The sequence below is a fragment of the Mustela nivalis genome, assembly GCF_964662115.1.
Source record: "Mustela nivalis genome assembly, chromosome: 12".
NCBI lineage: Eukaryota > Metazoa > Chordata > Mammalia > Carnivora > Mustelidae > Mustela > Mustela nivalis.
In genome coordinates this window covers 68,961,386-68,976,401 of record NC_139031.1, presented here as the reverse complement: position 1 = coordinate 68,976,401, position 15,016 = coordinate 68,961,386, and the positions used below count along the sequence as shown (strand labels likewise).

Below are 15,016 nucleotides of genomic sequence, written 5' to 3'. Positions count from 1 at the left end.
AGAGGCGTCTGGGTGACTCAGTCAGTTAAGCATCAAGCGTCTGACTCTTGGTTTCCACTCAGGTAATGATCTTGGGGTGGTGACATTGAGCCCCAAGTTAGGCTTACACTCAACATGGAGTCTGCTTGAGATTCTCTCTCCCTCTCCCTCCCCCTCCATTCCTCCCTGCTCACATCCTCTCTCTAAAGTAAATAATTAAAATCTTTAATTAAATAAATAAATAAACACCATCCAGTTTGGGATCATGGGCCTCCAGAAAAAGAGGAAATCATACCACAGCTTGAAGAATCTAAATAATCCCCCTGAGGACTTCTATTGTCTTTCTTGGTTTCTAACCAGGTACGATGCTTCCCACTTCTTACTGTTTACACAGACGGAGTTTAAATAAATTTGACTTGAATGGTATGATGTGAAAACTTTATTTGTGATGTAAAACTTCCCTTCATTTATTGTGTTTTTTTTTTCACAATATAAGCATATCTAATATCCCAGGGTCAGCAGGATGATCATAAACCTGAGTATCTTAACGTTTATCACTGAAAAATTCTAGTCATTCTCAAAATTAGCCTATTCATGCTGGTGTCATGCACACTAACTGGCCTCTCTCCTAGAATTTTCTGTCACTAAAATGTGGAAAAGTATGTTTGTACCCAAGAAATAGCAGGTCGCACAGGTTCTGCCTTGCCAAAACCTGTATTCTTCCCATATGCTATACAGAAAACACTTCCTCCTGCCCATGTCATAGATAACCCCATGTATTAGTTAATAAAGGAAGGAAGCCAAGTAACATCTTAGCTTTAAAGCTAACTTTACATTTTTCATTTAACTTAATTTTCCATTTAACTTTTGAGTATGGTATGTAGTTGTCCCAAAGAATACGAAATCTAATAGTCTGACAAGTACTTGACAGTGTATGCTCTTCGTTGTCTTTTTTTTTTCTATTGCACATGTCACAGTCACTTTTTAAAAACCAAACCTCCAAGAGCCTACCTTATCTTAGTAAAGATCCTAACTTAAATTAGTTAAATCATTATAGTTCTCATCATATTAGGTAACAAGACCCAAGCACGTGAATTAAGGCTTAGTTATGACCTAGCATTGGAGCTTGCAAGTATTCCCAAGTTATCCAGGCAGTCGTAGTGACTATTTGAATTTTTTTCTTTTTCCATTTTATCTTTTATTTTTCATTGGCATGGCAAAACCTGAAGTTTCTTTAGTCAAAGCCAAGTGATTTTATAATATGTATATAAAATCACACATTTTTTTCCTGGAAAAAAAGTGTATTGTTTGTTTTATTTGCATTAGAAAAATTGCATGCTCTCCTGTATTTTATAACCTTTGGTTTATGCAGGAATATGCTGAATTTCAGTACCGGAGGAGGCACAGACAGCAGCGCCGTCGAGGAGATGTGCACAGTCTGCTCAGTAGCCCTCCGGACCCTGAGGAGCCGAGTGACAGCACTTTAGGTAAGCTCTTGAGCTGGCTGTGTTTTAGTCTCTTGGTTCTCCTGAATTCGTTCTAAAAACTGGCTAATCTAAATGTTTACAGTTTGTAGTTCAGATATACACTCAATATGCAGATGCTTCACATGTCACACGACACAGAATCCAGGGAGATCAAGAACTTGGGCTGTGGGAGTCAGCTAGACGTGGATACGTGACCCCTTCCCTGCTGTGTGTCAGTGTGAAACTTTAGTCAGGTTCACTTAACATCTCCAAGCTTCAGTCTCCTCATTCCAAAGAAGTAATTAATAATAGTGCCACTTTGTGGGCTCGTGGGCTCCCTGTGAGCAGTAAATGAGAGAATGAATGTAAAAGCCTTACACACTGGTAGCACCTAGTGAGCACAAAATAAATTGTAGCTCTTGATTACTGTTACTGTGTTCATGGAATATATTTTTCTCCTAGCCTCAGTCCCCCCTAAACATTCTTTAAAAGAGAGAAGATTGGGGCACCTAGGTGACTCAGTGGGTTGAGCCTCTGCCTTCAGCTCGAGGTCCTGGGATTGAGCCCCACATTGCACTGGGCTCTCTGCTCAGCAGGGAGCCTGCTTTCCCCTCTCTCTCTCTGCCTGCCTCTCTGCCTGCTTGTGATATCTGTCTGTCAAATAAATAAGTAAAATCTTAAAAAATAAAAATAAAAGAGGATTTCTGGTATTAGAGATATATGATTTTTAATTGTCAACTCTTAAATGTTTGTTAATGGAAAATCTTCAGACTATCATGTCAGTAGATCATCTTTAATATATCAGCATCAGTGAGCCTAAAGATTTGTTCTTCAGGCTATTGTAATGCCAAAATTCCTTAGTTTTGTTTGTTATTGCTTAAGGAAAAAAAGAAGAATGGGTGGTAGCACTTGCATTATTTATTAATAGAACCATATATAGTGCAAACAAAAAATATAAAGAACAATTGTGTTTGAAGTAGTAATATTATATATATGTGTGTGTGTATATATATACATAAACAGGAAAATTACATATATGTATAATTACACATGTAATTTTTTTCTAAATAAGGAAAAAGGGGTGCCAGTTAGCACCCCTTTTTGGAGCCCAGTGTGGGACTTGAACTCACAACCCTGAGATCAAGACCTGAGCTGAGATCAAAAGTCAGATGCCTTACTGACTGAGCCATCCAGATGCCCCAGTATTAGATATATTTGATGAGACAAATATGGAAGAGAAATCACTGAAATATTAAGTGAACACGGGTTTTTGACAGCACCAAAAGAAATCGTCGGCCGAAAAAAAGAAAAGATGAGTAAAATTTTGTATGACTAAATTGTCTCTGGCTCCACTTGCTTTGAAACAGACATCCCAGATGGTGGCAGTGGCCGCAGGCCTGGTGCCTCGGTGGTGAGCTCCGCATCTATGAGCGTGCTGCACAGCTCTTCCCTACGCGACTACACCCCTGCCAGTCGCTCTGAAAACCAGGACTCTCTTCAGGTAGCCTTCCTGGGCAGCTCGTCGCCCCTGTTTATGCTCTTACTCTGTTTAGCATGGCTTCCTATTTTTACTTTTATTGCTTTTCTTTTTCTTCTTTTCATTCTAAAACCTTTGTTTCAGAGATGTGATACTGGGGAAGATTCTTAAATTTCAGAGTTTTCTTAAGGATTCTTTTTTCTCTTTAGTGTGTTCAAGGACAAAATTAAGATTTGAGTAGATAACACAATAATTGTGTATAAATAAAGGTAATATTTATTATCTTTGGGAAAAGAGTAGGTGCTAAACCTTATTCAGTTAAATCATTTTTCCTTTAAAATTTTAAAGTGATTTTACTTTCTGTCACCTCAGGCTCTGAGTTCCTTGGATGAAGATGATCCCAATATACTTCTTGCAATACAGTTATCACTGCAAGAATCCGGGCTGGCCATTGATGAGGAAAATAGAGACCTCCTCAGTAATGAGGCATCCTTAGGAGCTATAGGCACCTCTTTACCTTCCAGGCTAGACTCAGTCCCCAGGAACACAGATAGCCCTCGGGCAGCATTGAGCAGCTCTGAGCTGTTGGAACTTGGTGACAGCCTCATGAGATTAGGAACAGAAAGTGACCCATTTTCAACTGACACTCTGAGTTCACACCCTCTCAGTGAGGCAAGAAGTGAATTCTATCCCTCATCCAGTGACCCCGACTCAGCTGGCCAGGACGCCAACATCAATGACAATCTCCTTGGCAATATCATGGCTTGGTTTCATGACATGAACCCTCAGAGTATTGCCCTGATTCCTCCAGCAGCTACAGAAATAAGTGCAGATTCTCAGCTTCCCTGTGTCAAAGATGAGTCAGAAGGTGTAAGGGATATGGAACTCTTGCCACCAGAAGAAGATTCAGTGTTTGAAGATGCTGTGGTCAGTGAAGGTAGAGGAACCCAAATAGAAGAAGCAAATCCTTTGGAAGAAAATACTCTGGCTGGGGAGGCCACATCTGTAGCTGGCAATAGTGGTAATGAGGCAGCCAACAAGGGGGATGGTTCAGATGTTTCAAGTCAAACACCTCAAACCTCCAGTGACTGGCTTGAACAAGTCCATTTAGTGTGAACTGCAGACCTCTGGGCTCTAAATGATTCACAGGTACAGATGGGATTCTAGTGGAGGATGCTTTATAGAGACTTGACCAACTCAATTCCAACTCCATTTTAAACCACTGACATTAGGTTGAATATGAAGGAGTTCCCTTGAACGGTAGCTTCATGTCTGATTTTAACCTTACGGAGAATTTCTTGGGTATTTAATGGGATAGCTTTTCCCTTTTGTACTGACAAAAAAGAAGAGTAAGAGAAACACAAATGGAATGAGTAGGCTAGATTCCACATTCTGAGAAAGTGCAGTCCTCTGTTTAGCCTAAGGTTGGCAATACTTAAATTGAACGTTTAAATTAAAGGCTTACTCCCTAAGCCTTGGGTGGTTTTTCCTCTTTTAAAGAAAAAAGTTTTCTTCATTTTAGAAGTTATTTTGGACAGATCTAATAACATTCGTTCCTCGGTCTGTTTGTGCTCTTCCATCACCTTCTTCCTTTCTGTGTGAGCAGTATGAACTGAGGTATCCAAGGCTTCTCCTTAGTGCTACATCTACCACAGTGTAGTTTCATATTCACATGAATCAAAGATTTCTTGTCATGTCTATTACAGTCCACTTGTGCCAAACTGACTCATGCGCTGACTAACAAGGCGTGTAGGCGTGCAGTGTCCTGGAGGGCTCCAGAGGAGTCTCGGCCTTCCCGGGAGTTAAAGGTGCCACTTGGTAGCAGTGATATTCCAGAATTGAATGGGCTTTTGTTGCCATGGAGACTGCATTTAAATAAATGTAGCCTGTAGCTTAAGTTAACTAAACCTAATGCTGCTGTTAAAAACAGTTTATTTTAATATTAAAATACAGTTGATTAGCAACAGCGGTGCTGTATTTTAAGAGACACTTTATTGGAAGTGCAATCATAGTTCTTTGTTTTCACACTTTTACAGTGCATTCTAATTACTAATGGGTGCAATTACTTTTAATGGTAAGTGTTTTATAAAATAGAAAAAACCGTGGAGTTTTCATGAGTTATAGTAAATCCCACAATTATTAAAAAATTCAATAAAACATCCTGCGCAACATGTTACCGTGCCTTTGCCTAACTAAATGGATAGTTGCCAGTTAAATAAGTGAGTAATTCAAATTTCAGTGTCTCTTCTGAAGTAACTATGCTATGAATTGCAAAGACCTCCATAAAACCACCCATGGCCTTGCCTTTACAGTAAATATAACAACTAAATGTTCAAACAGTTTGTTTGCCTAATAGCAAATGCTGATGTGTTTGTTCTATTGCACAATACTCATTTGCTGTGTGATTCCTGTTTAGTGTTGAAAAAAATCAACTTCCTAGTTTCAGTGTCTTACTGTGAAGAAAATACTGGTCATAGTTGTAATTAAGATACAATGGTACAGTGTGTAATTAAAACTAGAGTAAACTGTTGGAATGGCTGTTTTACTTATGTATTCTCAAAACTAGCATAAGACAAACAAAATAGATATGCAACACTCCATTTAATGTTTTGCCAGATTCTTACCAGAAATCTACAGATACCAAAATTTCGGTACTGAGCGTGTACAGGCAAGTCCTGGGCTGGGTAAAAGGTTATATTATTATTGATATCCATGTGAGTTGTGATTACGGTTTTTGATTAATATTTTTTTCCTCTAGAACCTGCTTTTGAAATTCTTGTCCTTCGAATTCATATGGCTAGAACATTATATTAGAATACTTAATATTCCCCAGGTTCCCTTGGAATAAATTATGTGTGAATTGCTCCTGTGCCATGGATATCAAAGGTCCACATTAGCTTTTATTTCCCCAGTTACCAGAAACATTGATATCAATCCCCATTAAACTATTGGGGAAAATATTAACTTTGTCTACAGTGTATTACTGTATATTAAACTGAAACAGTCCATTAAAGGATTTTTTTACAAATTTATTTTGGATTAAATATAATCGACACCAATCAGTTTTTAGACCAAGTTGTAATTTTTCAATAGGAAGAGTCTTTGTATCACATCGAGACGTCTTGCAAAGCTGCAATAAGGTGAGAAAGAGTGGTCTGTGTGGAGACCTGTGGAGACAGTGTATGTGATGGGTTCCAGCTCCTTGCACCTTGTGCAGCACCCTTCGTTTCTGTGCTGTTATCTCCTGAGCATGAAAAATGATCATTATTCAATTTGTATTTCCTTGGTACATATTTTAAAAACAACACAGTCATTGACTTTACAATTCAGAAATAAAGTTTGGCAAAGCCTATTTTGTAAACAAGTTAATTTTATAATGTTAAAAAAAAATACTCTAACCTTGACTTGTTATTTGCACTTTCATAGTCTATACTTGATACATTCCCACTTTATATACAGTAGGATTCTACAAACGTGTAGATGTTTGGCCAAATGAATGCTGTTAATAATATGTAAAATTCTTTGATTAAACATTTATTACTTAAACCACTTCACTTTTGTCTCATTACATTATAGACTTTGTTTTAACCAAGTCAGGAAGCTGATTTTCTTCAAATTAAATTCCCTCCAATAAATGGGATTAATTTGGTTCTTAAATGTAATTGATTTTTTTTTTTAAAGATTTTATTTATTTATTTGACAGAGAGAAATCACAAGTAGATGGAGAGGCAGGCAGAGAGAGAGAGAGGGAAGCAGGCTCCCTGCTGAGCAGAGAGCCTGATGCGGGGCTCGATCCCAGGACCCTGAGATCATGACCTGAGCCGAAGGCAGCGGCTTAACCCACTGAGCCACCCAGGCGCCCCCTTAAATGTAATTGATTAGTGCCTAATATTTTTTTACCCCCGCCCTCTTCCTGAGTATTTTATACCCCAAAGATAAACTCCAGAACACTGCATGACAATGTGTTAAAACGTTGTGACTTCAGCACTCCTTTTATTTGCATCACTGCAGCTTTCAGGAGAAAAGTGTTATGATTTTTCCTTGAACTCTCCCAATAGAAACACAGAGAAAGATAGAATTTTAAGGTATTTTTTGAATAGAACAGGAAGAATTTTGTATGCCATATGCATAGAAGCACCACCATTTTATTATTCTGTCCCTTCTGAGTTACCAAAACAGCCCTGTGCATCTGAACTTCAGGTTTCACGGAGTCTGCCGGTGATAACCACTTAGTCATGTCGTTGTATTTATGCTTTTCATTCTGTGGATCTGAAACTTAACCGCTAATGTCCATCTGCTGAATTATTCTTCAGATGTTGTTTACTGCAGCCACTGATCTCATTTTTCTCCATTTAGTCCTCAAATATTGTTGTTTACCTGTCATGAATTAAAACCTGAGACTTAACGGAAGTTTGCTTGTAATCTTAAAAGTTATAGTTAGTGTATCTCTGAAGAGTAGAATCTTGGAATCTAAATAACAGATTTGGGGAGTATTTCTTAAGGCTGAAATAAAAACTCTCTAGGGAAAAAAAAATTGTCATGTGCTCTGCACTGGAGCTGAATGGTATTATCTCAGCATTGGGCCATCAGGATAATCACTGGGTCTTCTTCTTAGCAACAATATGTTACTGCCTTGTCACCCATCACCCTCTCACCACAATAGGTAGGTTTCTTTCTAGAAAAATAGAAGTGGCTCTTTCTAGACTACTGAGTGACCATCATTATTTTAGGAAGGGGTAGTCATCGTGGTTATTAAAGAAAGATGAACCAGAAAAATTCTCTTTAGCTCTCTGTTCCACTTAGGACTGACAGGTGGCTGACAAACTGTGAGTGGTGAGCAAACTTTTGAAGGGCTTATCCTTCAGTCTTTGAAACTGTAGCATGAAGATATTCTAGATTGAGCTGTATGTCATTTTGCACAAGGGCCTAAAGTGCACAAGGCATCAGTTTACAGAGAGCATGAGAGATACATACATGAAAGGAGGAACGACACAATATAGGAAAGGCTAATTGTCAGACAAGACAGTCTAGTTCTCTTGCACCTCTTCTGCGCCCACACACTTTGCTGGGTGTCCCAAGACTGCAAGGCCTGACAGCCGTTTTGCCTGGGTATTTTTCAGGATTTATGTAGTTAGTAACCTTGAGGACAGGGAGCAGGTATGCTGTAAAAGCAGTAGATTCCTCACCGTCGGTGTTTCTCAGTTGCATGCTTGGCATCCATCTGGACCCATTGGAACTAGGGACAAGGGGAACTGCCACAAACATGCCGATGTTCATTCTGCAGGCTGTGTCATGAGTGCTAAATAAGATCCTTGGCCTCTGACCCAAGAGTCTTCTCTTCTGTCCACATCTATGATGCTATGACAGGCCAGCTTACTTACGGGTTCTTACTGATAGGGTAAAATCAAATCCCAGGCCTGACAGTTTTGGCAATGGAGATGGAATGCTGACAGACACGTGATTTTTCTGGAAGGAACCATGGGTCAGATTTGGGAATATAAGACTCCCTGGAAATGGTAGTGAATGCTCTCTCGAAGTGACAGATGAGGGTTAATGCGGAGAGGAAGGATTCCCACTGTCCTGCTTATTACTGAACGGAAGTTGAGCCAGTGTTTAAAGGCTTTGCCAAAAAAGCAAGGACTGAAACAAGCTGGCCAAATGGTGCCTTAGTGGTTGGTGACTCCTGCAGGCAGGCAGAGGAAGGAATCAGCAGTTCCTGTGACTATCTGAAAGGCAGATATAGTTCCAGAGTCAAGGATCCCCAAACAGAAAATAAATGGTATCAGTGATAAGAACCTTGCTTTTTGATTGAGAGCTTTGGATGGACCAAAAGTTTAAAAGTGCGTTTGGTTGGGCTGCAAGCAATCGTGGCACTGTTCACATGCGAAAGTGCACGCAGGGCAGGTGGCCCTCATAGCTGGCAATGATGACAAGGTGTAAGTGCTGGAGTGACAGAGGTGCTGGGTGGGGGTGGAGAAGAAAGAAGCCCCTGGGCCCTGGTTCTCTCTGGATGCTGACGGGCATCACCCCTGCCATGGAACAGTTAAGTTCCCTCCCCACAGGCTAGCGTCCCCCCACCTCCTCAGGTTTCCCCTCCTTCTTGGTTAGGGGATAACAGGATCTGGGACCCATATGCCACCTGCTGTAGCTCCGGACTCACACATTATATACTCCTCAGCTGGGAAAGGACGAGCTCCGCAGCAGAGAAGGTGGGCTTCCCTTGTGAGTGGGGCCCTGTGGGTGACTTAGTGTAATGTCACAGCTTCCAAATCTGAATGTCTATTGGAACTGATGTGTTACATGCCCAGAAGTACCCATCTCATAATTTTCACGGGATTTCTCCCATTCAAGGATTGTCATATGTAGAGAAGTGACAGTGGGGCATGTAAATCACTCTCCAATTAGCCTCCTTGTCCTCTCCTCTCCTGTGGTCCGGCGGAAACAATAAAGAACCCAGGAGAAGAAAGAGAACACACTCCTTTGGTTAAAGTACTTGGGCCATTTCCCAGCACAACATTGCCACCTGTCTGAAGCAGGCACCAAGCACACCCATTTTGTAGAAATTTCACTATTAACTGGCTCCTAGACTCTCGTTGAAACTGAATGCCTGACCCATGGAGGCCTTGTGACTCACTGATAGGACATCTCCAATTTGGAGTGAGTCAACTGTACTTAGAAACTGTTAACCTGGGCCCAGCAGGCATTGCAAGTCAAATAGAAATGATGTTAGAAGAAGTATATTAGAGTGCAGCTAGCCTGACCACAGCAGTAAGTATCTCAATTTACATGAAAAAAAAATTAGAAGCTACCCCTTCAGGAGATATTTTGAGCCCAACTTGAAGCAAGGTCACTGGCTTAGCTGGGGGAGTTGAGGTCTCAGTTGACAGAATGCCTGCGCTCCATTCAATTGCTTGGCAGCAATTTCTACCAAGTCCCAGCAAAATTTTCTTATAAGCTATAGAGAATACAATTCTAAAATTTATATGGAAAGGCAAAGGAACTAAAATAGCTAAAAACTATTTTGAAAAAGAAAAATTAAGTGGGAAGAATCGTTCTCATTTTCAAGACTACAGTAGTCAAGACTGTGATACTGGTGGAAGGATAGACAGATCTACAGAAGATGGAGAAACAAAATCAGCCCCACACAGATGTCATCAATTGATTTTGACAAAGGTACAAAAAATAAATGAAGGATAGTTTTTTCAACAAATGATGCTGGAATAATTGGTCTTAAAATGGGCAAAAATATGAATTACTACCTAAACCTCACACTACATAAAATGTAAAATGGATCACAAATTTAAATGTAAATATAAAACTTTCAGGAAGTAAAAAACGTAGTAGAAAATCTTCATGATCCAGATTAAGCAAAGAATTCTACCACTTGATACCAAAAGCATGATCCATAAAAGAAAACATTGATAAATTGGACTTCATCAAAATTTAGCACTTTGCAAAAGACCCTTGCAAAGGCGAAAAGCTCCAGACAGAAGATTTGCAAACCACGAATCTAGAATATATAAAGAACCCTCAAAATTCGACGGTACAAAGACAATGCAGTCTAAAATGGACAAAAACATGAAGAGACATTTTCCCGAAGAAGATAATGTGACTAACAAAGGAGCACGTGAAAAATTCAACGTCACTATCCACCAGGAAATACGAATTTAAAATCACAGTAAGACATGCTACGTGCCTATAAAACAGGCTAAAATAAATAGCATCAACACCAAATGCTGGCAAGCACACAGATAAACTGGATCGCCTGGGCGCCACTAGTGGAAATGTGATGGCACAGCCACCGTGGAGGAGAGTTGGGTAGTTTCTTTTAAGAACCAACCGTCCACTTGTCATAGGACCCAGCACTTGCACTCCTGGAGGGAAAGTGAAAAACATGTCCACAGAAAAACCTGTACATAATTATTCATAGCAGCTTTATTTGTAGAAACCAAAAACTGGAATCCACTCAATGTCCTCTGGTAGAGGAATGGCGAACTGTGGTCTCTCATTGCAGTGGAATGCTACTCAGCTGCGAAAGGGGAATGAGCAACTGACACGACGTGTGACGAGTGGGATGGATCTCAAAGGGGTTACGCTAAGTGAAGAAAGCCAATCTCAAAATGTCACCTACTGTATGATTCCACGTATGTAAATTTTTTGAAATGACAAAATAGAGATGCCAAACAAATGAGTGGCTATCAGGGCTTAGGGATGGTGGGGGTGGGGGTGTGGCTATAAAGGGGTTGCACAAGGGACGTCTTTGTGGTGATGGAATAGTCTATCTTGGTTACACTGTCTACATGAATCTACACGTGTGATAAAATGTGGAACTGCACATATTGTACTAATGTCAATTTCCTGGTTCTGATGTTGTACCTTATGTAAGAACCACTGGGGGAAACTGGGTAATGAGTACACAGGGCCTTCCTACATTTTCTTTGTAACTTCCTGTGAATCTGTAATTATTTCACAATAAAAAGTTAAAAAACAAAGGCCAAATTTGGCCTGCGGGCTATGGTGTGCTGACTGCATCTTTAGAGCAACAATCAGATCAGTAAAGGGTTTTCTTAGTGCATTATGAGCTGTCGGTAGTGCTGCAACTTGAGAACCATCAGTGAGATCTTCAGCAGTGGATTTGTTTCAAAGACTATGATTAACTGCCAACATTTGTTCTTGACAGTTGCGTCAAGTATGTGCCATGGATATTTTGGCCATTGACGTTGTTTTGAGCCTCTGAGTGCCAAGGGGCATACTGATTTTAAAAAGAACGAGGCTAACTGTGCAATTAGCCCTTAAGATGAGTAGTTTCACCAAGGCCCTTTTGTATTAGATAGATACATGTGTTCATCGAACCCTGCCTAGAGCTAGAGAAGGGAATACCTGTTTGGGATAATATAAGAACAGAAGTTAAAAGTAAATTATAGGTAGCCCCACATTTGTGGGCATTATAGAAAGCATAATCTGAACTCTGCATTCTCCCGGTTTTTTCCCTGTAAGCGTCCACTACCCTGCTGTGGACATCTGAAGTTGATGGACAAACGTGCTGCGCCTTATTGGGTTTGAGGCCACTCCTGACGGGTTTTCAAAATGGGGGCTCTTCTCAAAAGACAAATTTCTAATATTGGGAATAAATTAATCTCCTCAGATAGACTGATGCCAAGAGGTGTGGCCTAGAGTCCTTACTAAGTGCAGAAGTAAAAAGATTGCCATGGTTGTATTAGAATTTCTTTTAATCAAGTCACTATGTAACAGCACATAGAGTAGATTTGCAATAGGCTGTGTGAGGTTGGGAACGTTGCTGAGACAGTGGAAATGCCTGATGTGTTGCTGGGACAGCAGCAACTTAAGAAATCTGTTGGCTTGTCCCTATTATATACAGGAAGGCTTTCTTGATGCCAGGATAGTATGCAAAACCTCAAGCTTCCCAGCTGAATTTTCTTCTTTTATGGAATTAATTCACCAGGGCACTGTATCAAAGCCTCTGGCAGGTACACACATGGCAATGTTTGTTAATGTATCCAGACCAGGAGCTTTAGAGGGTCCTCCGAGATTTTTTTCGCTGAGTGACTTTAAAGTCCTTTTCTACTCGCTCATATTTCAGAGGTTACGCCCATCAAGACTTTGCCAGTAAGTAATGACATTATAAACACAGTAAGAAAATCTAGTAAAATAGTGGAGCTAGGCCTAATCTGAAACAACAGGTTACCAGAAAATCAGGTGTGTGTGACTATAGTGTTTGTACTTAAAATTCAGGTGTCTTACTTGAGATCTAAAAATTCAGTTAAATCTAGAAACGAAGCTCTCGATTCTAGAGAGACCAGATGGAAGAGGCATCTAATTTCTCCCATCCTACCCCTGCACAATTCTTTGGTGCTAGAAAATGGCCCCTTCTTCTTTGCATGCCAGGTTCAGGCTCCAAAGTCTTCCCTGAGAGCAATAAATTGCTTAATACAGAATTTAGTCTATGTAATTTCTAGATTAAGTATTATAATGATTTCTATAGAGTCAATTCTGTAGAACTTGAAACCAAAAATTGCCTAGACTTGCCAGGTGTTGTATTTGTAAGAGAAAATAGAAGCATTCCCTGCATCCATATATTATACATAGCAAAGTTCTCAAAAATTCAACTTACACGTATCTGGTAGTTAACCAGAAATGTACTTCCCAAAGCAATTTATACTTCAATAATATTACTTAAACATGCTGTGCTTGTCAATCATCCATGAGGATCTTAACATTTTAATTATGTAAATGATAGGTCAGCGAACTTCTGTAAAAATCCAGCTGGTAAATATTTTAGACTTTGCAGGCCACATAGTGTCTGTGGCTGCTATTCCATTTTGTTGTAGCACAAAAGCATTCATAGGCAGTAAGTAAATGAATGGCTGTGGTTGTGTTCTAATAAAACTTTATAGAAACAGACTAGATTTGGTTTAGGGGCCTTAGTTTGCTGAATTCTGGTATAAAGGAACTGTCCATGTGTATAATGTTTGTATTAGGAGAAGGTACCAGGGCATTTACTATCTTGACAATATTTTCCCTATAAGACCCTTCTCCAAAGCAGGCTTGCCTTCCCCCCCACCCCCATCTCCATAAGATTCCTTTACATGGTATGACCTTTAATCTTCATTTTGCTCGAGATCCAGTTCAAAGTTTTTCTGTGTTTGTTATTGGTTTACTGTATAGTTTCTGATCTAGGCTCCGTCTGTTTTCTTTCTCCAGCAAAGCTCTCCTACACTGGGCATCTCTCACCTTCTGTGGCAGTAACCAGTTAATCTCATGTCAGGAACCTACCTCCCTTTGCACAGGTGGTAGCTTTTTGAGTCCTAAAATCACTGGAAATAAGGCAGAGGAATTTGGCTCAGCAAAACCCTGGGGATTCTAACTGAAGCTAAAGTCCACTGTTACTTCCAGACTCCTCTCAGTTCTGCATCTCTTCCATTAGCTACAATTTGGGAAAAGGATAGGGGAGGATGAGCAAGGGTCTTCTGGGTGTCTGGGACTTGGCTTGCAGCAATTTGAGAGACATACACCACCACTAAGAATTTCAGAATGATACTTTGAAGGTTCAGCCCACTCAAAACTTGTCCCTGCTGGCTCCTGGTTTTCCTTTAGGAGACAAGGAAATGGCAGAAACATTCTAAAGCAATGGTTAGATTAGAAAGGAATCCTAGAAAAGCTGTGAGACAAATGTCTGGCCCCAGCAGAAAACAGGTGGCATTTGCAAATTATTTTGCCCAGTCAAGTTCACTTCAATTCCATGTTAGCCTAATTTATTATTAACTTTGGGTCTTTGGAAAACCAAGACTTAACCTCCTCAATGGAAGGAATCAAACTTCCTTCCACAGTAAGCTTTTTATTCCCACAGCCTTGATTTTTCGGTCTGATTCTATTTCATTTTATTCTGTTTGTCTAATTTGCGATGCCATAGCATCAAAGACAGACACACAGACAAAGCTCGCCTGAATCTAAACCGCTGGCTGACTGATCCATTTCAGACTGATGGTCTGAAAGAATTACACTATGGTGATCTGCAGTCATCACAGAATTATAATCTATAATCCACTGTTTGAAAATTTCCTGAACTAGAACTCTTTGCTCTTGATTGTGTCTATTTGGAAAAGCTCATCTGCCTTATTCACAGCCTTCTTTTCTCTAATACTTTCGATAAATGAGGAAGGAGTTTTCCCAGTCCTCTCAGGCTGACTCCCACTTGCCGAACCGCTGGCAGCCAGAGCAAACCTCTGCTGTTCTCAGAGTCCTGATCCCCCCAGCGTGGGCTCTGCACACCCTACCTCCTCTGCTTCACATCTCTCCTCTGTCCCAAAAGAGGCTGCCACAGGTAAATGTTCCAATCCCTCTCTCCAGTTTTGGAAAAAAAAGCCCTGGGCCTGTCTGAGGCCCTTCCTCTTCCTATCCCTACTCACTAGGATTTTTCCTCCATTTCTAGCACCTTCATTTCCTCCTGCCTTCAAACGTGCCCCAAATGCCCCCCGTCCTGGGGAGTGAAAAACTAAGAAGTAAAAAACACACAACCTTTGCCTTCCCCTGCTGTTTCTCTCCTTCCAGGAGTGAAGCAACCAGATTTCTCTCC

General features: G+C 40.4%; 1 protein-coding gene across 5 annotated transcripts in view; it reads left to right on the top strand.

The window, feature by feature from the left end:
• ANKIB1 (ankyrin repeat and IBR domain containing 1) overlaps positions 1-6,471 on the top strand; it is a 261,525-nt gene extending 255,054 nt beyond the window's left edge. For 4 of the 5 annotated variants that reach the window (XM_082692603.1, XM_082692602.1, XM_082692605.1 and 1 more), the window contains 3 exons: positions 1,352-1,466; positions 2,813-2,946; positions 3,295-6,471. In XM_082692603.1, the coding sequence (XP_082548729.1) occupies positions 1,352-1,466; positions 2,813-2,946; positions 3,295-4,038 (993 nt within the window). In that variant the 3' untranslated portion in view covers positions 4,039-6,471. The remainder of the gene's footprint in view (positions 1-1,351; positions 1,467-2,812; positions 2,947-3,294) is intronic. The other variant, XM_082692606.1, reaches the window with a different exon arrangement.
• Positions 6,472-15,016: the final 8,545 nt, after the last annotated feature.